We start from the raw sequence: 23,912 nt of genomic DNA, 5'->3' as shown, positions 1-23,912 counted from the left end.
GGGTGATACTTAACTTGATATTATGACCAACAATAGGAGATTCGAACTCTCATTTTAGAGTTGGTAGAAGTTTTAGAGCTTTATTTAAAATCCAAGTATCTGTTGGTGTTGCATGATGCAATTACTGACTTCAGAGAAAGCCTTTTGTAATGTAGAACACTTAGTAATTTTGGATGTTGTGGCACAGAGATAACAGAGCTGTTGAATATGGGGAGCTTGACTTTTAGCCACATGGAGAGAAAGGGTTTATGTTTATGCAAATAATGGGATTGAAGTCTCCACATGGGGTTATATTCAGGGGACAGCTGCTGCTTTTACTTATCCTAAGCAAGAATAATTAATGCTTTGGAACTGTACTTGCCTCACAGCTTGCCCCCAAATTGGGGAAGAGAGAAATCCCTGCCCTAATGTCTGCTTAATTGCCTTCCTGTCGAAAGACGTAGGTGCCTGAAAGGCTTGAACGTAACCTTTAAATAAAGTAAATCATCACAAGTAATTAATTTGGTACCCAGGTAAAGTACCAAATGATAAAGAAATGCATGGATATGATCACTTATCCCTACCTGTGATACTGATATGATAGTACCTATAAATTAGAATCTATAAATTTACCTGTGATTTTTATTTTTCTATGCAGTGGCTTGAAAAAACTCGAATTAAATATGTGGCATAATTTAATTCTAATAAGTTTAAATCTAATAAATGTTTTTCAGAGTGCTTGTATAACTCAGATTTTTTTTGTTTAGAGAAGTGTGTTACCTGGCTTTTATGGAGAAGGCTTAGTTCCTTGGATGATAAGAGTATTTTGGTTTGGAGTTAATCTGAGGCAGAAAGAAGTTAGTACTGCTGTTTCTGACTAACTCGATTGTTTGGATCACAATAAACCAAAGAAAAATGGTTGAAATGTGAAGTTGCTGGAATAACACATGGAAGAGAAGGATAAGTCCTGTTTTGTAGTCACCCCTGCCCCCAGCATCTGCAACCAGCTGTAGTTATAGAGAGACAGGATGCCAGCCTAGAAGGACTTTTTCCTCCCAGTCATAATGGCAGTTTTTACCTTACTCCCTTTTGATAATGCAGGAGTTGGGTTCATGCTGGAATTCATTTGTATTTGTATGGAGATTATTCACTTTATCATAGCTCTATTGAGAGCTTAAGAGCCCAATTGCATAGAACTTCTTGCAAGATAACTTCATTTTCAAGTTGTTAACAGTTTAAGTAATGATTTATTTGATGGAGAGAATTGGATATTCAAGCGCAAGAACTTTGATAATCTGTGTTTCAGATTCAGTCAGTTGCTTATAGTGTTACAGCAGGTCTTTTACTCTAAATTTTAGTCATCCTTTTTTGATAGCAAGTTGGACATCATATGAATGTGATTATTTTCAAGGGCTGAATTCCAAACCCATGAAATAAAAATAAAACCCGTTGATTTGTTTGTATCCTCTGGTATATTCGGCTACCTGGTTTTTGCATTAGCAAGTGTTTCAGTAGCAAATAGCCAAGATACTTGAAGATCTTGGCTGAGGTTTGCAGAAGTAACTCGTGGTTTGCTTGCAGGTTTTTAGAGTGCTGGAGATTTGCAGAAGTACCTGCTGTGTCACTTCCTGGATGCTTCTCTTGATGTCTTTATAGGAACCGATTTTTTTTTCATGTTGGTACTTTTTTCTTCGAGTATTTGTTGTGTTTGTGGTGTGTCTTGGAGTTAAGACTCTCCAAGTAGCTCGTTGTCTTGGAACTCTCACGTTCTACCCGTTGAAAAAATATGTGAATTTTGAGCTCTTAGAAGAAAATGTAACATTAAAAAAAAAAAGGGTAGCATTGCTGTTTGATAGCACACATTGACATTGCTAAAAAATAAGTTTCTAAAATGTAATTATGTAATTGATTTTTCCTTTTTGTCCCTTTTGCTTGTTTTTAACAAGATGCCTGGACACTACGGAGCAAAATTTTTTATATAAATTAATTTTTCTTTTTAATGTGGTAAAAGCAGCCTTGCCGGCTGGGGCTCCAGCGTGTGGGCTGTTGAGTGCTGGGCTGTCCCCAGGGCCATCCCGGCGGCAGGTGCCCGCGGCCGGCAGCGGGAAGGATCGGGAAGGATCGGCCACACCGCACCAGGCTTTGTCTGAGCGGGTGCACCAAGGCCATTTAGATGCTAATGCGATACACGCTCGCTGTTTTGTACTAGACCTTGACTGCATCTCAGGAATGCGGCCTGTCTGGTTTTGGGTTGGCATTCAAAGGGCCCACTGTAATTCCCGCCTGCCGATCGATTGATTAAAGCCGCGGTCTTCTGGCTCTCGGCTTTGATGTGCCAAAGGAAGCGGTTTGGGTTGGTGGAGAATTACATACGTTTTGGTTTTCCAGATCTTACCTACTGATCTGGGTGCTTTGTGTTTGCCATCTGCGATTAGGCAGTAAAGTAAATTTGCTCTGTGAAGCCACACATGGCATTAGCTTTACTGGCAAGGGTTGAGCCTTTTTTTCTGTTTGTGTTTGCTTTATGCTGGGGTAGCCAAATGCTATATTGTTCCTTTTAGCTTTTCTTGCAAATACAGTGGGGAGTATATTTCTGTATTTTTACCGTGGATGTGGCAGTTTTCTGTTATTAGGTTATTTTCTGGTTGAATGGAATACATATTTTCGTTCATGTTTAGAGGCAGTGAATAAATGAATAACCTAGGCATAACAGGAACATGTTATAATAAATCTAAGTTCTACTTACTGCATCCTAGCAGTAATTTGCTGTATTTTGTCGTGAAAAAAGGATATATTTATGTATGCTGCAAACAAGAATTTAAAATGTAGCCCTGGGAATAAAATTTTTGTAGGTCTATTTTATACATGAATGCAATATTCATCAGATTTTCTGTGCTGCACTCCTTTTGTATTCTTGTTGTAAAATAAAACAATAACTGTTTATTTTGTTTTCTGGAAAAACATAGATTTTTTCAGAATTTTCTTTTAAATGTGTTGAATGATAATTTTCTTGTAGATTTCTTTACTGTGTTAGGTGAAATATGTAGAGGGAGCACAGGGGAGGAAAGCTGTAAATCTATTTGGCCTCAGCTAGCAATTACTTCAGCAGATAAAACAAAACATGCAAATATCTCCTGAGCACTTGAGGCTGATCTTTCAGACGCTGTCTGTATCCCTAGCCAGAAAAGGACATATGATAATTAGATTTTGAAGGACCATGTGTTCTTGCTACAGAGCTAAATATTAAAATGCAAGAAAGCAGACTACCACATGGCACAATTGATTTTTATGGCAGTTCATGTTAAAATGCTCTCTCTTTATATTGCCTTTTAGGTTACCTAGGGTGAAACAAAATTACAGCCTTGGAGACTCTGGAAAAGCTCAGCATCAGCATTTGAGGTAAAAATGAACATACTGAAGTAATCTTGGGAGTGTCCTCCTTGTTAACTTTGTGGAACTGATTGGAGTAGAAATTTTCATCAAGATCCATTTTGCATTTAAGTTTTCAGTATTGATTTAAAAATTTTCTCTTTTCTGGTCTGGGGAAACTCATACTTTTAGGTGTATGTATATATTGTGTAAATTTTTTATTTTAGATTTTAAGAACACTTTGGATCTGCATATATATGGTATTTTTGCTTTAAGTTATATTTTTATATTACATGTAAAAATATATTTATTTGACTAATGTATGTAGAAATTCACTGTCACGAATGACTGTCTTTCAGAGTTTTATGTCTAAATCACCATCTTAAATGCACAATATTTTTACTTTTACTAAATAAATACGTGCTAATGTAATATGAAGAAATGGTTGTTGCTTTTTCATGAGTTGACTACTACTTGCAGCTACAAATTGAAATAATTTAAGGAAGTTTGAATTCTGATTTAATTTTTTTAATGTTTAGCTCAAGTGAAATCAAAGTGCATGTGCATGGAAAAAGCAGTACAATTTTACAGACCATAGTAAAATTATATTGAACACTCTACTGCTGTATTTCTCATATGAACCTGTTATTAATAATAGTAACCTGTAAATAGGATTAGGGAAGTACATGCACATTTAAGCTACCAAAAATTATCTTCTATATCACTCTTTTTTGAATTTTAGTTTCTAGTAGTAAACTAAAACAATTCATGTTCAAAGTGAACTTAAATAATTCATTTCTGTCAGCCAATTGTAGTGTTGGCTCAACACATTTAAATGTTTGTATGCAACTGAATTACCACAATTAACCCTGCTGTCATAGTTCCCTTTTCAAATAATTTTTATAGTTCATAGTTCTTTGTTGTTGTTGTTTTTAAGAGCCGAAGCTTGCAAATTATGTGATTAATCTACAAGCTGATATCATGATGTCAAAATGCAGTTCAGGAAGCATAAACACAGAGGCTGCGGAAATTAAAACGGTAAGACTGTGCTTTGTAGTGTGCAAGAAGCAGGTTTTGATGTATCACTGCTCTGTCTTCTATTTTGTATTTAAAGCTACTTCAGAACCATAGATTAATGTAACTTCTGTGTGAGGTTACAGAAATTTACTGTGAATTTCCTTGGAAAGAATAATGAAAGTAGCTACTTCATTTTATCCAGTAGCATAGATAAAGATGTTTGTCATGAAACACATGCTGTGATATTTCTTCTGAAGCTGAATATGATTAGAAATCTATTCAGTTTTTTAAAAGGATGTCTGGGCGTTTAGGTATTTCTTATGGATTTTATATTCCAATATGGTTGTGTTGGTGAATACAATCACTTAAAAAAAAAAAAAGGGTGAGGAGAGGGGTGATACAAAAGGTTAGAGTTATAATTGGATTTATATGTTGTTCCCAGTAGGAGATAGAAGGGAGATGGTGAGGAAAGAAAATGACAAATTGTTAATATCTTAGTTTCAAAAGTATGCTTCAGTTAGAATTATGAATTTGTCAAAAATATGAAAAGAGGCTTTCCAATTAAAGCTACACAGCAGAAAAATGGACCTGTGGTTTGAAAATGTAGAGTAGACAGAAATGTATCTAGTTTCCTGTTCTAGCTATTCCTCACTTTGCCTCATGTCTTAGGTACCATTTACTTCATGTTTTATGTTTTGTCCTCTGTGTTAAGGAGGTAAAAGAAGAGGAGTCTACACCCCTGATTAGGCAACTGCATAGTTAGGATTGTTGCACAGGGCTTTATACACAGCGTTTGAAAAAATGAAAGTTTGTTCCAGAATCTGGCTGCATGTCTATATTCTTTAAAGGAGAATGTTTATTCTCAATGCCTCATGCACTGGTGTCACTACAGCCCTGATTTTTGTTTTCACTTTGCACTGCTTTACTGGTAAATGCCCTCCAGCCCGTGTGTGTTATGCTGATAAATAGCGCTGTAATTCTTGTAATTCTTTTGCCATAGAGACTGTTCCAGTATACAACAGCTGTGCTGCTCTTGTGTGAACGGTGTCTTGTTGGTAGAGCCAGACTAATTGCAACAGAAAGTGTTTATTGGGCTTTTTGCATCAAATCCAGGTTTAGTCATACTGGTGACTGAACACTAGATGAAGGACTTAAGAGTTTATGCAGTTTTCTGAGTCTGCAAAGCATCATGTTATATTCCATTTCTCTCCTGTAAACAGACGTTTAGGGGGAGCATGCCAGGAATTCCAGCTGGTAACTGTTGTATTGCTTGTAGAAATGCTTCGGAAGCAGCCCATCCAAATGTAGAGCCTCAATGTAATCTTTATTAATAAGCTCTTTAATGAAACTTTCCTGAACAACAGAAAGCAGACTTTACTGCTTTGGTATGCCTTGGGTAGGCTATTAGAGGCCAGTGTTCTGCTTGTGCTGTTAGACAGTTCTGTACCAGAAAAATAGAACAAATAAAATTCTTCTAGTTCAAAATAACCTTTCACAATGAATATTGATGATTGAGCTAGTGAAACCAGGGAAGATGGTCCTTACAGGAATGCTTACATTTGAACTTTGTTTGTCCTTCTTGAAAGGGAACACATCTGAAATACCTTTTTTTTCGTTTAAGAATATTGTAAGACCAAGTATAAAAATTGCTGTTAGATGATGCACATGATAAAGATCTTTGAAGGATAAGAGATAAGGAGTGTCTTCTACAGCTGCATTCTGTGTTAAAGGCAGCATAATGTAAGAAATTTCTGATTAATCTTATTGAATAATATTATTTGTCAGTTTTTTGATGTTTGAGTTTTGGGCCTTTTTTTTCCAAATAAAACTGGGGGTGTTTGGTTTGGGATTTTTAAGTTCTCATAAGAGAACTGAAATGATGGGAGTAATATTCAAAAAATATACTTTTGTGACGTTTTTGGAATATCACAGCAAAAGTCAAATCCTTTTAAAAAGTGTACTTTTAAAGGAGGTTTAAAAACCAGACAGTGTAGAAATCTGCACCCTCACCTGGGCAAAAACAATTCTTACTACTGAATTCTTACAGTGTAAGTTGATGTGGAACACACTCGGTGACATTATTTACATTTTGTAAATGAACATTTACATTAATTTTGTACTATGTATTTTATATTTGTAATATTTTGCATTTTTCTTTCTACTTGGTTCTCCCTTACCCAAGTAAGAATTCTATTTGTTAGAAAATAGTTAATGTTTCATGTAACACTTGAATGTAGAAATGGCTATTAAGAAACTGCTTTCAGACTTTTCAGGTGTTCATGTAAGAGAATATGATTCTATTAATTTTTTTTATAGTTGTGGTTTATTTCCTTTAGAATAAGTGAATTATTTTTACCTCTTGAGGCTCTTTTGGCTGATGCTGAAAGTGTTTTTAGAGAATAATTTAGACATTCCTGGAAAAGATGAAAACCTAAAGCATTGGAAATAATTTCTGTATCATAAGAATTATATTGGGCACAAATTAACAAATCAGTGTAGAAAGCAAATGAAATACATTGCATATGGCAGTAAGAACTTCTTAACTTGGTATGAATATAACACAAACTATGCATGCAAATGGTGGTAAAAACTTGAAAGATGCATCCCTGCGACTCTGGTCTCTTCTCTGTCTACTTCAGTGTCATTCCATAAATGTTTTAAACTGTCCTCTGAGCAGAACTAGATCCAGGATGTCTTATTCTGAGTGAGAGCCCTGGCTGGTGTGGCTTGTATTCCTTACTGCAGCAAACCTTGAATTTTTTGTGCACCAAGGGTGGCTTCAACTTGGATACAGTCATGTGGCTGAAAAACCTACACATATAGTTCTAGAATTATTGAAGGCTGGAAGAAATTGCTGTTACATGTTATTGACTGTTCATTCCCAACCTTGAATACCCTTCTGAAATAAAGTTCTTTAAAGGGGTTAGTTCTAGCTTTGCAGTTCACTATCTGTTCACATAAATGTGCATTAAAGTAAGGACATCAAGTTGTTAATTCTGCTCTTAAAACTGTCAAGATTGATGGTCACTGTTATTTTAGTAGAACAGATAAGCTTGGGCACTGTGCTGCCTTATCAAGTTTCTGTAACTGTCTAAAGCTCCTGTAACTAGTCTAAAGCCCCAGGAAGCAAGATTTGGTTCAGGTGTTTCTCCCTCCAAATTCAACTTCAGCAAGTTCTTACAGTTTCTTATTCTATTAATTTTCAAAATAATGTAGTGGACAAAGATGGAACATCATAGCAAGTATATTTATTACTCAAAGCTGGCTGAGCAGGACTAGTTTGTTTTTTTTTTTTTCTACTTTACTATTAGCTAGTTTCAGTTAGCTCATGTTCAGTCGATCTCTGTCCACAGATTCGGAACACATGTACTCACATCTCAGATGTTTTCAATTTAAAATCTGTTCTTCAAGTAGATGTGTTTTTTTGCTTTTTATTTGTAGATGGTCCTGTAGTATTTTTCTTTTATTGAAGAACTTGATATTCTTCCTTGCTATTGAAATAGAAACTTAGAATGATACAATTATTGGCTTACTCCCATAATAATGTTGACATTGATCTTGTCAGATCTTATATACTTCCAATACGAATCATAGAAATGAAGGCCAGGACTAGGGAACTTTATTACAGCAGAAAGTAACAGTGATGGTTTAGGGAGGATAACTTTTTTTCTTTACCTGAATTAGCTCAAATTTCTTCCCACTATATGATATTTCAAGTGTGTTCAGCCTTATGTGAGCTCAGCTCTGCTATGGTTACAGTGGCACGCAATGCTGTTATGAATGTGCGTCTACTTCTTCCTTTGCACTTCAAAAGTTTTTTCAAGAATGCTTTTTTGATCTCAGTGACATGATTGTACTTTGGGGCAGGTCTTTCATGAAGGTACACAGAAACCAAAATTGTAGTTTAGAGTATATGTTGTTTCACAGCTTTTCCAGATCAAGCTGGAACTGTAGGTAAGTCTAAATTCCCTTGCTTCTTGCAGCAGGGTAGCTAACCTGGTATCACTGTTATGAAATGTGTAGCAAAGGAGATAGAATTATTTGTCATATTGGATCCTATGTTGTTTTTTATTAGCAGCCTTTCAAAATAAGGTTGGTTTTCTTCTCTTAATTCCCTCCTGGTGATGTTATAGAGCTGTTTTATATGTTCTCAAAGTTGTAGTTACCATTTGAAAAAGAAACACAACATAGGTGGAACAGTAAACAAAGAAGAGGTGCTGCTCATCTAAAGTGATTTATAAAACTGAAGTGACTGGGCTTACATAGAAGAATGATTGAGGAAACAGCTTCAGCTTTTACTATGGAAAAGGTTTGTTGTTTTTTTTTTTTCCCCTGGTCCCTTCTAGAAATTATTATGACACTGATGAGGCCTCTTTTTAAACAAATCAAACATTAGGGTTTTTTTCACAAGTTGCTTATGTAATTAGAGAAGCATGCTTGAGACCATTTCAATGAAATATTGTAATCATGATAAACACAAGAGAGGGGTTGGTACTAGATGATCTTTAAATTCTCTTCCAACCCAAATCATTCTATGATTCTAAGGATTTTTTTGAATATGTTGTCAACTAGTGCTAAACTCATTGGAATATGAAAAGAGAAGCTAGATATATTAAAGGAGAGCTTTGTCTATAAGCTTGGAGAAGGAGGTGTTGGGGATGACACATCTTTCCCTACATTTTCTCCCTTCTTCCCTGCTCTCATGCATCTAAGCTGTCGATTCATACAAAAGCTTCTCTAAGGGTTTAGCAGTGCCCAGAATTTCTCAATGCTTTCTACTAGTGGCTGGGGAAGATTGTGTATCATGCTGCTGTCCTTGCCACGTGACTGATTTAAGCTGATCAGTCACACATTGATTAACATGAAGTATACTTGGTGTGAGAATGCTCAGTAGATCAGAATGTCAGGGATGATCAGATTGCTACATGAAACTGTATAACAAATAAACTGTTCTGTGATAATGTATCTCTCCTACCTGTTGTCTCCCATGACCCAGAACTTTGGAGTCCCAGTGGAGGAACAGCCACGAAACCACTAGTTCCAAAGAGGGAATGAACCAGAACATCTTTAGTTGTGCCAGATTAGAACACTCTATAAAGTTACTTGTTGAATTATTAGAACAGAACCTGTGTGCGTGTGTATGCATTTTTTGAAATGTATAGAAACAATCTGAAAATCTGCAGGAGTCTTTTTTTTTTTTTTTTTTTTTTTTTTTATTACAACTGAAATGAATAAATGACATGTTACTTATTTTATGATGTGTGTAGGCTGTGTTGTTTTCTGTTTGCAGCTAAATAAAGCAATAGCATATTGATTGATTTTATCTGTTTAGGTAATCTGAAATATTCAGGCTGAAATGGTAGCTTAGGTTACAGGACTGAAAAAGTAAATGAAAAGGTTTGCATAAGTTTGGAGATTGATTCCAAAGCAACTGAAAAAAAATCCTAAGAAATTACATTTACCTTTTTCAGTAAGTAGCTTTTGCTACTGAATGTTTGTTTTCAAAAGATAAATAATTCTTTATGATGGAACTTGATGTATAATGTTAGTTCACCTTAACCACAATGTCCTTCTGGGCTTTCTCTGACACTTTGGAAAGAAATGAGACAAAGCTTTATCTCTTGTTTTTTACCTTGATGATTCCTAACAAGTAGCAAATTTTTTTAAGCCCCTCTGGTGATGACGACTTCATAGCCTTAGTAGGAAAGTGTTTTCCAATGCATAATTGCCATGAAGTTCTGAATGCTTTGTTTGTTTATCAATTAGGGTATCTTTCAGGAAATTGGTGGTTAACCTGATATGGATCCAGGTCTCCATTAGTCCTTATCGGAGTCATCAGCAATTATTTATAATGCTTCTGCCAGTTCCTTAAAAAGATAACCTTATCAGGATGTGTTATTTGAAAATACTGAAGTTCTTGTGTAGTTTCTGTTCTTTTCCTGCCAGTTAGAATAAAATTCGTGTTTGCGTGCGTGTAAAGGCTTTAACTGGTCACAGGGACTTTTTGGTTGGAAAGAAAAATGGAAAATCTGATACTTATGCCTATGCTGTAGAAAATCAATGTTTTTCTTTCCTGAAGTAAAGCTAAGACAACTTTCCTTTTAAAAATTTTTTGTTCAAGATATTTTAAATGAGATTGTGAGAACATAAATGGAACTTTATATTAAAATGTATGTGTGTAAATCCAAATGCTTGGAATGAACTTTGCCCTGTAAAGTACGGCTTCTTTTGAATTTCTGTTGTACTTTGTTAAACACACATCTTCAACTGGAAGAGTGCCTGTAAATTTAAAATCAATGTTTTCTGCTGAAAATCGTATGAGAAGAAGAACTTTGGTTAGTAAAATCAAGTAATGTCCTTTTCTTATAATAAATTTTCTCTTCTTTTTTGGGATTGCAACTGTATCTAATGCTGTTTCTTTTTCTTCTTATAGTAGGCTGGGCTGGAACAAAAATGCAATGAAAGAAACACTGGATGAATGAATGAAAAGCCCTGCTTTGCAATCCCTCAGCATGGCGGGACTGCAGCTCATGACCCCTGCTTCCTCCCCAATGGGTCCATTTTTTGGACTACCATGGCAACAAGAAGCAATTCATGATAACATTTACACGCCAAGAAAATATCAGGTACTAGTGATAGTACTAATGGAGTAATGTTAAAAAAAAGTACAATTAAATCCATTAATTTAATGGAAAAAGAGCCAGAGCAGGTGGAGAATGTGCAGTGCTGCACACTGCCTAAGCATGTCTCTCAACTCCACGTGTTGGGAGTTAATTCTTTAGTTTGACTTTGCTCTACATTTGTTATATTCCCATTCCCTCTTCTCAGTTTTCTTTAATGAGCAGACAACATTTAAGCTGAGTATTCTCCTGCTCTCTGCAGAATGCTGTTATGGACAAATAGAGTAAACTGTGACTCTCAACTGTATGCACACATCATGTCTCCTTCCCCCATCTTATGTCTTCTATGTAGTAAATTTTGATTTTTGGTTTACAGACAGGTCAAAGTAGCTCTGTAAAGTCAGAAACCTCTTCAGGTTACCTTGTTTTTCACTTCAACATAAACTGTTTCTGAGTTCTAGAGTTTCACTGTAGACGTGCCCGAAAGCCAGCATTTTGTTAGTATTACTGAGGAGCTTCAATCACCCTGAGCTAGTGTACTTGCTTATTTGGCTGCATTGGTATATGCAATTAGATTGAAAAGCTGTAGCTTCTTCACACAATGTATCTAGTAGCAGAATCATCTATTAAAAAGATAGAAAGCTACCTGAGAACAAATTGTGACACTGAAGGATTTTAGATTTAGAAGCTGGACTATATATAGTGTGTTAATATTTTTTAAAGATTGTAACAGTACATTGTTATGAAAGAGAAATGTTAATTCTGTGGCAGTGTAAAGATCTCAGGATCAAGGTACTACTGACTTGTCTATAGTTTATTTATTACTTGTGTTATTTTTTTGTCAGCTTTTTCACTGCATTGCTGCAAGTAAGGACATTATTATTTTTTAAACCTAGGTTGAACTGCTTGAAGCAGCTTTGGATCATAATACAATAGTCTGCTTAAACACTGGCTCAGGGAAGACTTTTATTGCAGTACTACTCACTAAAGAGCTGTCCTATCAGATCAGGGGAGATTTCAACAAAAATGGAAAAAGAACTGTGTTCTTGGTCAACTCTGGTAAGACAAAAAGTTCCTAAACACACTGCTAGTATTTCCATGGAATATTCTGGAACAGATGTTGTCTGATAGCTAAGGTGGGAGAAACTTTTGCATAAAGTCTTCAACAGCAAGGATGTGATACCTTTAATCTTTTGTTTATAATCACTTTAATATAAACTTTTAATATATATTGCATGTTTTGTTTGCTAGTTTAAAGTTTAGACATTGAATCTGAAGTGCAATTTAGTTACTGATCTGTTTCCTTGATGTGGTTTTGCATAAAGACAGTTGCCATGTACACCTGGTTTAACATTAGTCTAAGCTAAAGATCCTGTTATAAAACCTAGTGCTAGGTAATATGACAGACATCTTGAAAATCAGTGTATGGAAAGACCTTTATGTGAATGAGATTTATTTTTTTTCTTAAGCAAATCAAGTTGCTCAACAAGTGTCAGCTGTCAGGACACATTCAGACCTTAAAGTGGGAGAGTATTCAAGTTTAGAGATAACTGAATCATGGACAAAAGAGAAGTGGAGTCAGGAATTCTCTAAGCATCAGGTAATGTATTAAGTATAAACTATAAGCTAAATGTACAGTGGATTAGGCTGGGTCAGAATTGATTTCTTCCAATTATACGTTCAGTTTTTTCTAAAAGAAATGCAGCATATTGGTACTATTTGTGTATTAATTTTGAGACAAAACATGTAGGCATTATGAGGTTGCTTTTAAAAAGCTGTCCTTTTAGTCTTTTGTTTTCAGTCTCCTGGACTTGTAGTTCATGATGATGATTTAAGAAGATATTTTGAGTGTGCATGCTTTACCTTAAATGCCATTAAAATTTTGTTAAATATTAGGTTAAAAGTATGATAAAATTGAATGTTCTCTGGGGGTGCAGAACATTGACATTTTATTCCTGCTTTTTTAAGTACACTATTTCTGTGTACTTGTCTTTATAGATGGAAAATCATTAGCTTTAATGTAACAATTTCCTTGGTGGTTCTTTTTTTTCATTTTTTTTTTAAGGTGACCTACGTATCTTGCAGGAATGCAAATATTTCTAATTTCTGGATTTTTCTCTCTGGCAGTTAATAGTGGTCTATGAAATATGTCTGAGTAACTCTGACAGGAGAAAGTGGAGTTCAAAGTTAGTGTAAAACTTGTGCATAATTCTATCAAAATTTTTATCTGTGTCAGTGTACAAGAAATAAGTTTTGCTTTTAAAAGAATTGCGATAACATCCTGGTTTTGTTACAGCTGCAAATGGTTGGAGGCTTATGAAGAGCTGTCTTTCTTGCCAGAGACATGATGATGGGACACATAAAGGACACTAACTTATGAATTTAATGATATTTGTTCTGTGTAGTCTGGCTGCTGGTGTTGATATTGTCTATTGTATTGTTTTTTCTAGGCACGTGAATATATATGATCTATATATATAAACCCCTTCAGACAGATTATTCTCTCCTGTAGAGAATGTTTTATTCTCTTTTGTCCTTACCTGGTGTAGGTAGATGAGTAGGGATTGATATTTGCTAATGTTGTGTAACAAGACCTGCAGAAGGCTTTCCTCCTTCACCTTGGTCTAAGACAGCTGATACTTTTCTTGTACTGACACGTGGTTTTTTCCTTTCAATCTAGGTTCTGGTTATGACATGTCACGTTGCTTTGACTGTTCTGAGAAATGAGTATTTATCCCTGTCTAATATTAACCTTCTGGTGTTTGATGAGTGCCATCTTGCAATCCAGGATCATCCGTACCGTGAAATTATGAAGGTGGGCTTCCATTGCTTGAATGTTTTAATACTTGGTTGAGAATGAGAAGTCAGTGGGAGAGCTGGGGAATTGGGAAACATTTAAGGCAGCTTTTTCTACCAAGGAAAAATATTAGTGGAACCATATCTTAGCATGTTCTGGTACTGTGAAATTACTGCAATGAGTTAAGACTTCAGCAATATTAAAAGATAGAAAAATAATGTATTTACTGTATTTTATGGTGGGGATTAAAGAAAAATCTGGCATTAACAGTGAAGCTAAATTTATGGAATTAGGGGAATTTTTTTAATTCATTTATAAAATATTTGCGTTTGGGAATGGTATGTACTAATCAATTTTTATTATTTCTAAAATACTGATTTCTAGAGGTGTTTCTAGGACTTTTTCCAGAATATTTTTGGCTCCATGTGGTATTTGGCTTATAAGTGTAAGGCATAATAAATGTATTTTCAAATCTCTCTTCAAGTGCATGTGCGTTTTCATATGGTGTGGAAGTATGATATATATTGTGTCACAAGAATATTTTGTATAATGCTAAGTGTTTATATTTTTTTCTACATTGTAAATATTTACCTTTAAATATGATGGCTGTTAAATATTGTTCAGTTTTTAGTTTAACTTCCAGTTAGCAGAAGAGAAAATATTAATTCGAGGTTTGGTTCCTTTTGCAGCACCTGGTATTGAAATAAAAATTTCCAGCCTAAGCATCTTAAGTTTGCAGTTTGCTAACTTGATAGTAGGTTTTCAGGATAACTGTCCTAAGGAATTCGATTTTACTTCACAGATCTGTGAGGATTATCCATCATGTCCACGAATTTTGGGATTAACAGCTTCCATTTTAAATGGGAAATGTGATCCTGCTGAGTTAGAGGAGAAGATCCAGAAACTGGAGAAAATTTTAAAGAGCAATGCTGAAACTGCAACTGATTTGGTGGTCTTAGACAGGTGTGTTCTATAATTAGAGCTGTTAAATTGATGCTTGCATATTCATTTTGAAATAAACTAGTAGCAATATTTACTCTTTTAAATTTTAGAAAAGTTTGTGTGTATGTGATGCCACTACTTCTATTTAGGGCAGAGATGGAATGTTCAATGGCTTTTTGAGTACAAAGGCTGATTGGCCTTGATATTCAGAGATTTTCTGTAGTTGTTAAAAAAAAACAAAACCAAAAAAAGTCAAAAAAGACATCAAAACAACTGAAAAGAACCTCAAGGAAAAAAAAACCAACCCAAAGCAACCAAAAAAACCCCAACACACCACCAACCTTAAAAATTCACATTCCATTAAACATTTCTGAACTTGCAAAATGCACTCTTATGTTTGGAGTGTAACTGGTTCATGTCCAGTGTATGCCATAATGTTTCTATTTAGCAAAATGTTGCAACATCCACAGTACAATATGTTCTTAATATGGAGAAGTTGCCTTTTTTTCTTTTTTTCCTTTTTTTTTTTCCCCCTGAATGAGTAGCCTGGATTTTAAGGGCTGATGAAAGGCAGAGAGAGATGAGAGGAAGTGGTAAATACTTAAGTAGCAGAGGAAGTGAGTTACAGAATCTGGAATCCTGTGAATGTTATTTAAAATAAAGGTAGTGATAGTGTAATGACTTTTTGTAGGGGAATATTAGGGTGAAGTGATTTCTATGTATCTTATTTTCTTGCACCAGCTGTACTGCATTGCTGAGTTTCAGACAAAGTTTTTAAAGTGGTTTTTTCATGTTCTGGAACAGATGTGTGTGTGTGAATGTTTTAAATGCATTTTTCTGAACTTGTGTGAACCATTAGCTTTTAAGAAAATTTCACTGCTATTCAAGAGTATTTTACTTGTGTAAACATAGATATATAGACATAAATTTACAGTATGTGGATTGGTTTTGTTTTGCATATGAAGAGAGTACACTTTGGAAAAACAAATGAAGATGGTGGTCAAGGAAATTCAGTTTATTTTGCCTTGAATTCTGCAATATTTGAAATGAGGATAGCAATATTAACCTCCTTTTTAGGAGTGTATTAGGACGAACAGTATTTTAGAATGAAGTAGTTCAATATTTGGGGTGGTGGAGGTTTTTCTCTACTAAAGTATTTAGCTGTATAACTACTAATCATTAGTAATTCATGGTGGGGAAAGAAATGCTCTTGAATACATGTCATGTTGCTGTTGTATTTGATGTATAACCTTAAGAGCGTGAAAAAGCTGTGACTTTCAGAAGCTGTGTTTATTTAACTTGTTCTTTGCCCTCATTAAGATATGCTTCTCAGCCATGTGAGATTGTTGTAGACTGTGGACCATATACTGACAAAAGTGGATTGTATGGAAGATTATTAAAGGAATTGGATGAAGCACTTGCTTTTTTAAATGACTGCAACATATCTGTACATTCAAAAGAAAGAGATTCTACCTTAATTTCTAAGCAGGTAAGGATATCAAGCTATGTGAGAAACCTGGGGAATAGGAATCTTACAACTGTTTTTCTTTGCCATGTATGTTACATTACTGAAACCTCCTAACCCACGCATCCTAGACTGTCTAAGCCAAAAGACTTCTGATTGTTGGATTCTCTAACAGTGCAGGTCTTTTCATAAATGAGTGGGACTTGAATGTTAGCCATTGATTAGAACTTCATCTGGTTTGAGATTCAGATTTGCTTAAAACACTGAAACAATTCTGCACCCTGATGTTGTGGGTCCTCATCTCTGAAGTCAAAAATTTGAGATCTTCACAATCTCCTTTGACCTCTGAATAATTCAGTATAGGAGAGGAAATAATGCCTAAGGAAGTATTTCGACTGTGCCCAGTTGTATTAAGAGTTGATAGGAAGAATTCAGGCAAAAATTTCAGCCATAGATGTACAGTGTCTTCAGTTTATCTTAGAACAACGCTGGACTAGTGCCACACCTCTGGGATGGAATTTGAATCTCAAAGTTGCCCCTGGCTTTCTCTGTGTTTGCCCCTATGTTGTCATGCCAGATGGCAGAGTATAATCCAAAAGGTGTGGTGTATTGAGCAGGGACCTGTTATGCCTGGGGTCCACTCATGGTTCTTTTCCCCCACTTGGGCTTTGTGGTTTGGAATTGCTTCCCAAGTTACACCTATGTAGGTGTGTAAGTCTTTGAAGAAGAAGTCACTAGTGAGTCACATTCCCATAATAGTACATGAGAAAAGTGGAAAATGTATTTTTCAGCCAAAAGTATTCCAGTTTCCTTTAACATTCTTGGAAACTGAGGACTTTGATGCTGGTCCATAAAATACTATTTCAACCAGAGGGAAAGATGGTACATAAGGCAGCCTAGCACAGCTGCGTGGGAAATGGAAGTCCTGATTACTTTTGTGCTAAACTTAAAATGTACTAGGCTAAAATATATAAGGAATTCTGGCTGAAGGCAGTCTCCATGACTTGCAGAGTCCAGGAGAGTGGATTAGCTGATAGATTTCTAAAGCTTAACCCTCTGTGCTTGTTTTCTGATCCAGTAGCTCTCCTAGAAGATGGAGGCATCCATATTAGGAAAAAGAAATGAGTTTCAACCTGAGGTGCTTTTTGTCTTGGCACTGGAGAGTATCCAGCCTCTATATGTAGTTGCAATTAGTTTAGATAATTTTGCCTTTAAATCCTACAGCTAACAGACTTCACAGAGGATAGTGTAAAGATGATAGCCAGTTCTTTGCTTTGTCACAGAAGGGAGGAAGAAAGGAAAATTAAAGTAGCAACTATCATCTTGACTGTTACAGTTGAATTTTAGTTCTTCTGTTGTAATATAGGACATCCAAATGAATCTTTTAAAAAGACCATCAGATAAGATGATGGTACTCAAGTGCCTATGCTGTTTTCTCTGAATAGGGTATAGTTCTCTCTTTTTCCTATTCCACTCACACACAAACCACTGTGTTTTGTTTTTCCTTTGAAAGGGTAGACTTGCTAAGGCCAGTGTACAACTCTCTGGTTATATACTTTTGAAACCCTGCCAGCTATCAGTAACAAATAAAGTAAAAATGCCCAGTAAAGTGTTTATTTTATAAGTTCTGTGTTATATATAAAGGATTAGAATTTCTGCTTTGTTTATCTAGCTGCCTGAAGAAGTATTCTTCTTATTAGTATAATTATCTTAGGGTAAATTTCAAATTACAGTTCCACAAAATCGCAAAATATTGACTAAGCTTGGGGTTTTCTTGAGATTCAGAAATGTACAGAGTTTGAAGTTGATTGATGGTAATTTAAGAGGAAGGGGGAACTTGCTCCATTAGAAACACCAAAGTTCCCAAGGTCATGTAAATAACAAAAGCAGACTTCTGCATATTTTTATAACAAAACAATTGTCATAACTGTTACAAAGATTGTGCTATAAGAGAAAAAAGCCCCTAGTCTTAAATGAATAGTTCATGAATGCACTCTTTGAACTGATATTTGAATTCATTTGTTGTAGATATTGTCAGACTGTCGAGCTGTGTTGGTTGTTCTGGGACCCTGGTGTGCAGATAAGGTAGCTGGGATGATGGTGAGAGAGCTGCAGAAGTATATCAAACATGAACAAGAGGAGCTGCACAGGAAATTTTTATTGTTTACAGACACTTTCCTAAGGAAAATACATGCACTCTGTGAAGAGCACTTCTCGCCTGCCTCACTTGACCTGAAATTTGTGACCCCAAAAGTAATAAAGCTGCTTGAAATCTTGCGCAAATACAAACCATATGAACGGCAGCAGTTTGAAAGTGTTGAATGGTATAACAATAGGAACCAGGATAATTATGTATCTTGGAGTGATTCTGAAGATGATGATGAGGATGAAGAAATTGAGGAGAAAGAGAAGCCAGAGACTAATTTCCCATCTCCCTTTACTAATATTTTATGTGGAATTATTTTTGTGGAAAGAAGATACACAGCGGTTGTTCTAAATAGGTAAAGCTTTTTATTTTTAAAAAAAAATATTCTGAAGAAAAAAGGCAGAATCAGCTGCCAGGATAATATCATGAATATGTAGGGGATTATCTTGTATTTTCAGAACTCTATCTATAAAGTTGATTTAGGAGATCATTCTGGATCTATGTAAAGCAGGTGGAGTGGATGGGAAGAGCATGTGTCTTTGAAAATTGTACTCAAGGGCTTGTTTCAAACCTGAGTTTGTAATTTCATTCCTTTAGAAGGCAAAATGTGAAATACTGTATGGAACCTCTAAAACAGGCATATACTGTTCTGTCTTAATCAGTCTTTAAATTTATATTTGCAATGGATGTTGGAAACTTCTCTAGCTTACTGAGTGCAATACTTCTGGAAATTTTACCATTACCCTACTAAATCATAGTATTATATGATCCAAGTCTACAGAAAACCAAATTCACCCTTTCACAAATATCTCTTAAGATTTACCAGTACTGCTTTCAGAGTTGGTGTTTGTAAAATGCCTATTCAGTCAAATACTGAGTGCTTTCTTACAGTCTCCACCAAGAAAAATATGAACCTGTGAGTATTTGCCAATTTGCAATACTCTAGTTCCTTATCAGTTCGTGTTCCTGAATGTGCTTTGTGTTAGTTATATATGACACTTAATTGTTAAATGCTGTTTGCCACAAACTATGAATTACGTGATTTATTCCTCTATCCTGATTTTGTTTTTCAGTAGGTTTCTCAGATAGTGTAATAAATGTCCTGTGTGAGGTGTTCCTTGCGTTCTGGATACCTCTGAATCTGACCCCTGCGTTGATACATTTTTGCCCAAGTCAGTAGTTTGAATGAATAACATACTCTTGGATCTGCCAACTTGCCTATGTGCGTTTTCTCAACTTTATCTTTTCTCTTTGCCTTTTTTTACATTTTCAAGTATGTTCACATAAATCTGCAAATATGAGGCAAACTAAGCTGTTCAGTGAAATGAACATATTCTGTTAATAACTCCTGAAGAAATAACATTAACAGAATCTGATAACATTTTTGCTGAGCTGAAATGAGTATTTCATTGCCCTGCATGGAATGAACAGAACTGGGAAAACTTTATTCTTCTCTGTTAAGTTATGAATATGATTTAAATCATACTGGTTTTCCACTGTATGTTCTTGTAGACAGTGATTTATACACTATACAGTATCCTAACTGCTGTTGAACCTGACAGAATATGATGTCTAGATAAAATAGGTAACCAAATTCTGACATTTTTAACCTCACCTTGGGTTGAGGTTATTGGCTGCAAAATATAAAACTGTATGTAACTTTGTCCCCTTCTCAAAGCTAGCTACCAGACTCTCAAAATGCTCCTTCACCTCATGTAATACATGAGCTCAGAATACATGGTTGACCATCAGACCCGAGCTGTTGGAATTAAGACTGGAAGCCTTCAGTGGAGAACCTCACTACAGGCTTATTTGAGTGGAGTGGATTTAGTTCAGGGCCTCTGCTGATGATAATTAATATATAGGGGAAAGATTGCTTCCCAAATGAGACAGTCATGAGTGTTTGAATTAGTGTATCACAACTACTTCAGCTTCCAGTAATCCAAGATGGATCATTCAATAGAACTAAGTTAGAAATAGAACTTTTCTTAAAATGTATTTACTATGGTAGTATTTAGAGATTAGAATACCATTTTATTAAATCCATGATGACTGAGGAAAGACAAGATTCATGGCATGTATTTGTACTTTCTGGGTCTTTGACTATTATTACACTCAACTAATGGAGTGGCTCAGTTATTGTTTAATTTGATGCATACAGTTGAGTTCTGGTGCCTGTACACTCCTTTTCAGAAGAGAAGACATTTTCTAAAGCCTGGTTTCCTTCCATTTGCATTGCTGTACCTCTCAACTCCCTTAGGGAGAGGTTGGAAAGCAGAAGTTCTTGTATCTATTTGAAGAACAGTACCTGTTACCTACCACACATACTTATTTAATCTCAAGGTTGAAGTCTTGAATGTATCTCAGGAACTTGCCAAAGATGTGCACAGTGAAATGTTTATTCAGATGTTTTTAATTGTCCATTTCTATAACAAATGAAATTAAGTAAGAATGTTTGAGATGCTTAGTAGGTAATCAATCTATATGACCTGACAGAAATGCCATATGAAAAAAGAAATAATAAAAATCCCAGGATTTCTGGCCAGTTATTAACCCATACTTAGTATGTCTTTCTCAAGAGCCTAGAGACTGGACAGAGAAATGTAACTCTATTTAGCCTTGAACTAACAAATCACATTTGCATTTTAGCACAGGATGATCCTTATAGTCTATTTCCAGAAGGATGCCGAGCTATTTGCCACTTTTCCATCTTCTTGCCTATACTCCCTTTCCATTCCAGTTTTAACAGATGGCAAAGGGAGGAAGTCTTCAAGGTGTTTTATGTTCCCATAGATTTTGTTAGAAATAGGGACCAGGAAAGGGGGCAAGACTTCAGTAGTTTTTCAAGGGTAGAAAGTGCAGGGAGAACTTTGCCATTTTCCATCTGGTTTGGCAGCAGCTCACTGGGCAGATGGTAGGCATGTAGCTGGGGACTGGCACAGCACCCATCTACTTGTATATGAGGCAGAACTGCTAGGGATTTATCTGGGAAAGATTGGAATTGCTGTTGGAGGTGTACAGAGGCAGAGTGTTCTTTGGCTGTGAGGAGCACCTGACAATGGACACAATGCATGTGCTGTTGAGCAAAGTAGTACTGCGATGGCTATAGAGAGACATGCAAGGGCTCTAATTCTTGGATATTTTTATTTGGATCTGCTGCTCAAAAGCCTGTTATAGTTGAGAAGTCCCAGATTCTGTCCATCCTGAAAACTGATCAACTACTGTTGCTACAGTGTACTTAGTTTGATTGCACATGGTAATGGTGGTTTTAAATCCATAAGTGTCTCATTCTAGATTTAGCGCATTATTTGTACAAGCAATCTTCTACCTTGTCTTTGAAATCAGAACACTGCAGAAGGCAGTCTTTCCTGCTTCTGTAACCTAAAGAATAAACTGAGGGTAAATAAATTGAGAGCATGGATGCTTCTCACATCCCTGTTCAGTATTGCTTTTAAAGCATTGGATTAAATTCTCTGAGTTAATGTCACAATTAGTGAATTTCTCACTGGGTAGGCTGATCATTGCTCTTTAGAAAAACAGGTCAGTATTTTGTCACCAGTATACTTGAACAGGATATATCTTCTAATATTAAGTAGAATTGCAATATTATGTTTTAACCTAAAATTTAATATCTTACACTGAGGAAACATACTTTGTTGAGGAAGCAGTTACAGGTCTGTCTTCTAAAATCAAGCACAGTTAACAGAAAAAGAGAGAAACAAAAGCAGTTGTAAGTAGGGTGCTTTATCAGCAGGGAGCCTTAGAGTAATAGATTGGTTTAAAAATATCTAGTTTTACTGTGATGGGTCTGAAATGTGTGTGATGCAGGGCCACTCATGCTGTATAGGTATGCAGTCTGTCTTGTGTTAATCTTACAGAGCTTTTTGAGAAGACTGCAGTAAGTTTGTGTTAGCATGGCTTAATTGTCATGCTTCCACTTTTTCTTTTAATGTAGGTCTTAAAAACCTTAAAATTTTCTTCCATTTTCTGGGTTGTGTGACTTCTAAAAACACGTGTAATATTTTTAGGTTGATAAAAGAAGCTGGCAAGCAAGATCCAGAACTGGCTTACATCAGTAGCAATTTTATAACTGGACATGGCATTGGCAAGAACCAGCCTCGTAACAAGCAGATGGAAGTAGAATTTAGAAAACAGGAAGAGGTAACTTCAAGAAAAAAAATTTAAATTAGCAGTACCTTCAGAACTTTTTTTGTGTGTGTGTGTGTCTTTAAAAAGCAAAAAAAGCCAACAGGCAGAATCTGGGGCAAAGTCATGGGAAGTTCAGGGAATACCTTTGGTTTAACAAATATGCACACTTATTGGAGATACAGATGTTGTTCATAAAAAAAGTAACAACGTGTTTAGAGATGTTGTTATGTCATGTTACACAAACAGAAATTAAAACTTCACGTAAAATCATGTTTGTGTCTAGTCAGATCTAATTTTTCCACATTTGTGTAAGTGGTAATATAGTAATACTGTAAAGAAAATTAAGGTTACTGACATATTGCAGTAGTTAAGCTGGTTTTAATATTTATCTATTATAAAAGTGAATTTCGTAAATCATTAAATGATATAAATATTAATAAACCCCACGATTTTTGAATCAGTTAAAGCTCATCCCAACTGGGTTGTCCTCCTTAGTATTATTTCATATATAGTATAAATATCAGAAGTGCCAGCTCTAGAATATGCTCTATCCCTGAAGATGCTTCAGCCTCAGAGTGTTTGGGAAAAGATGCTGTCCTGAAAGCAGCTTTTTTTTCCCTTTTGTACCACAACTAAAAAATTGTAAATAAATAGGGGGAATCCTCTCCATTGCTAGTGGCTATATTAGCTTCTTAGACTCATATGATTCCACATATCAGATTTGATTCCTAGAAATCTACTGGTTCTGTTAAATAGTCTTGTATTCCTGAAAAGATTTTTGTAATAGTTTTGCATTTGCATATTTAGAAATATTTTCGGAGTGTCTGACTATCTCACCTTTTTCTTATTGCCTTTTGTTGAATCTCATGATGGAAACAGATCTTGGACTAATTTCTCAAATTTATCTTCATTACTTTTGCAGGTTCTTAGAAAATTTCGAGCACATGAAACCAACCTCCTTATTGCTACTAGTATTGTAGAAGAGGGTGTTGACATACCAAAATGCAACTTGGTGGTGCGTTTTGATTTGCCCACGGAGTACCGCTCCTATGTGCAGTCAAAAGGAAGAGCCAGAGCACCAATTTCCAATTACATTATGTTAGCAGATACAGACAAAATCAGAAGTTTTGAAGAAGATCTTAAGACATATAAAGCAATTGAGAAGGTATGAGGGCAGATGAATGGGCCTGGTCTGGTTAAATGTTTCATAGTACTTTTTAAGGGAAAAATTTCTCATGTTCTGTTCTTGAAATGTTAAGATCCTCAGAAACAAATGCTCAAAATCTGTTGATACCAATGAAACAGAAACTGAACCCATTGTTGATGATGATGATGTATTTCCACCCTACGTATTGAGACCAGATGAAAACAGTCCAAGAGTTACTATTAACACTGCTATTGGACACATAAATAGGTAAGAGGCATATT

At 35.5% G+C, this 23,912-nt stretch overlaps 1 protein-coding gene across 4 annotated transcripts in view; it reads left to right on the top strand.

Annotated features, from left to right (window-relative positions):
• Positions 1–23,912, top strand: part of DICER1 (dicer 1, ribonuclease III) — an 81,725-nt gene that overhangs the window by 13,882 nt on the left and 43,931 nt on the right. For 3 of the 4 annotated variants that reach the window (XR_003916270.1, XM_029964102.1, XM_029964100.1), the window contains exons 2-14: positions 3,313–3,378; positions 4,286–4,386; positions 8,522–8,674; positions 10,799–10,991; positions 11,882–12,044; positions 12,455–12,585; positions 13,666–13,800; positions 14,585–14,745; positions 16,045–16,213; positions 18,218–18,690; positions 22,364–22,496; positions 23,407–23,649; positions 23,744–23,898. Coding sequence is in view for 3 of the 4 variants with exons in the window: in XM_029964102.1 (XP_029819962.1) it covers positions 10,848–10,991; positions 11,882–12,044; positions 12,455–12,585; positions 13,666–13,800; positions 14,585–14,745; positions 16,045–16,213; positions 18,218–18,690; positions 22,364–22,496; positions 23,407–23,649; positions 23,744–23,898 (1,907 nt within the window). In the remaining variant the exon portion in view is untranslated. The remainder of the gene's footprint in view (positions 1–3,312; positions 3,379–4,285; positions 4,387–8,521; positions 8,675–10,798; positions 10,992–11,881; positions 12,045–12,454; positions 12,586–13,665; positions 13,801–14,584; positions 14,746–16,044; positions 16,214–18,217; positions 18,691–22,363; positions 22,497–23,406; positions 23,650–23,743; positions 23,899–23,912) is intronic. The other variant, XM_029964099.1, reaches the window with a different exon arrangement.

The sequence above is a fragment of the Manacus vitellinus genome, unplaced genomic scaffold, assembly GCF_001715985.3.
Source record: "Manacus vitellinus isolate BGI_N305 unplaced genomic scaffold, ASM171598v3 scaffold_6_pilon, whole genome shotgun sequence".
NCBI classification, from domain to species: domain Eukaryota; kingdom Metazoa; phylum Chordata; class Aves; order Passeriformes; family Pipridae; genus Manacus; species Manacus vitellinus.
This window is presented reverse-complemented; position numbering and strand designations above follow the sequence as displayed.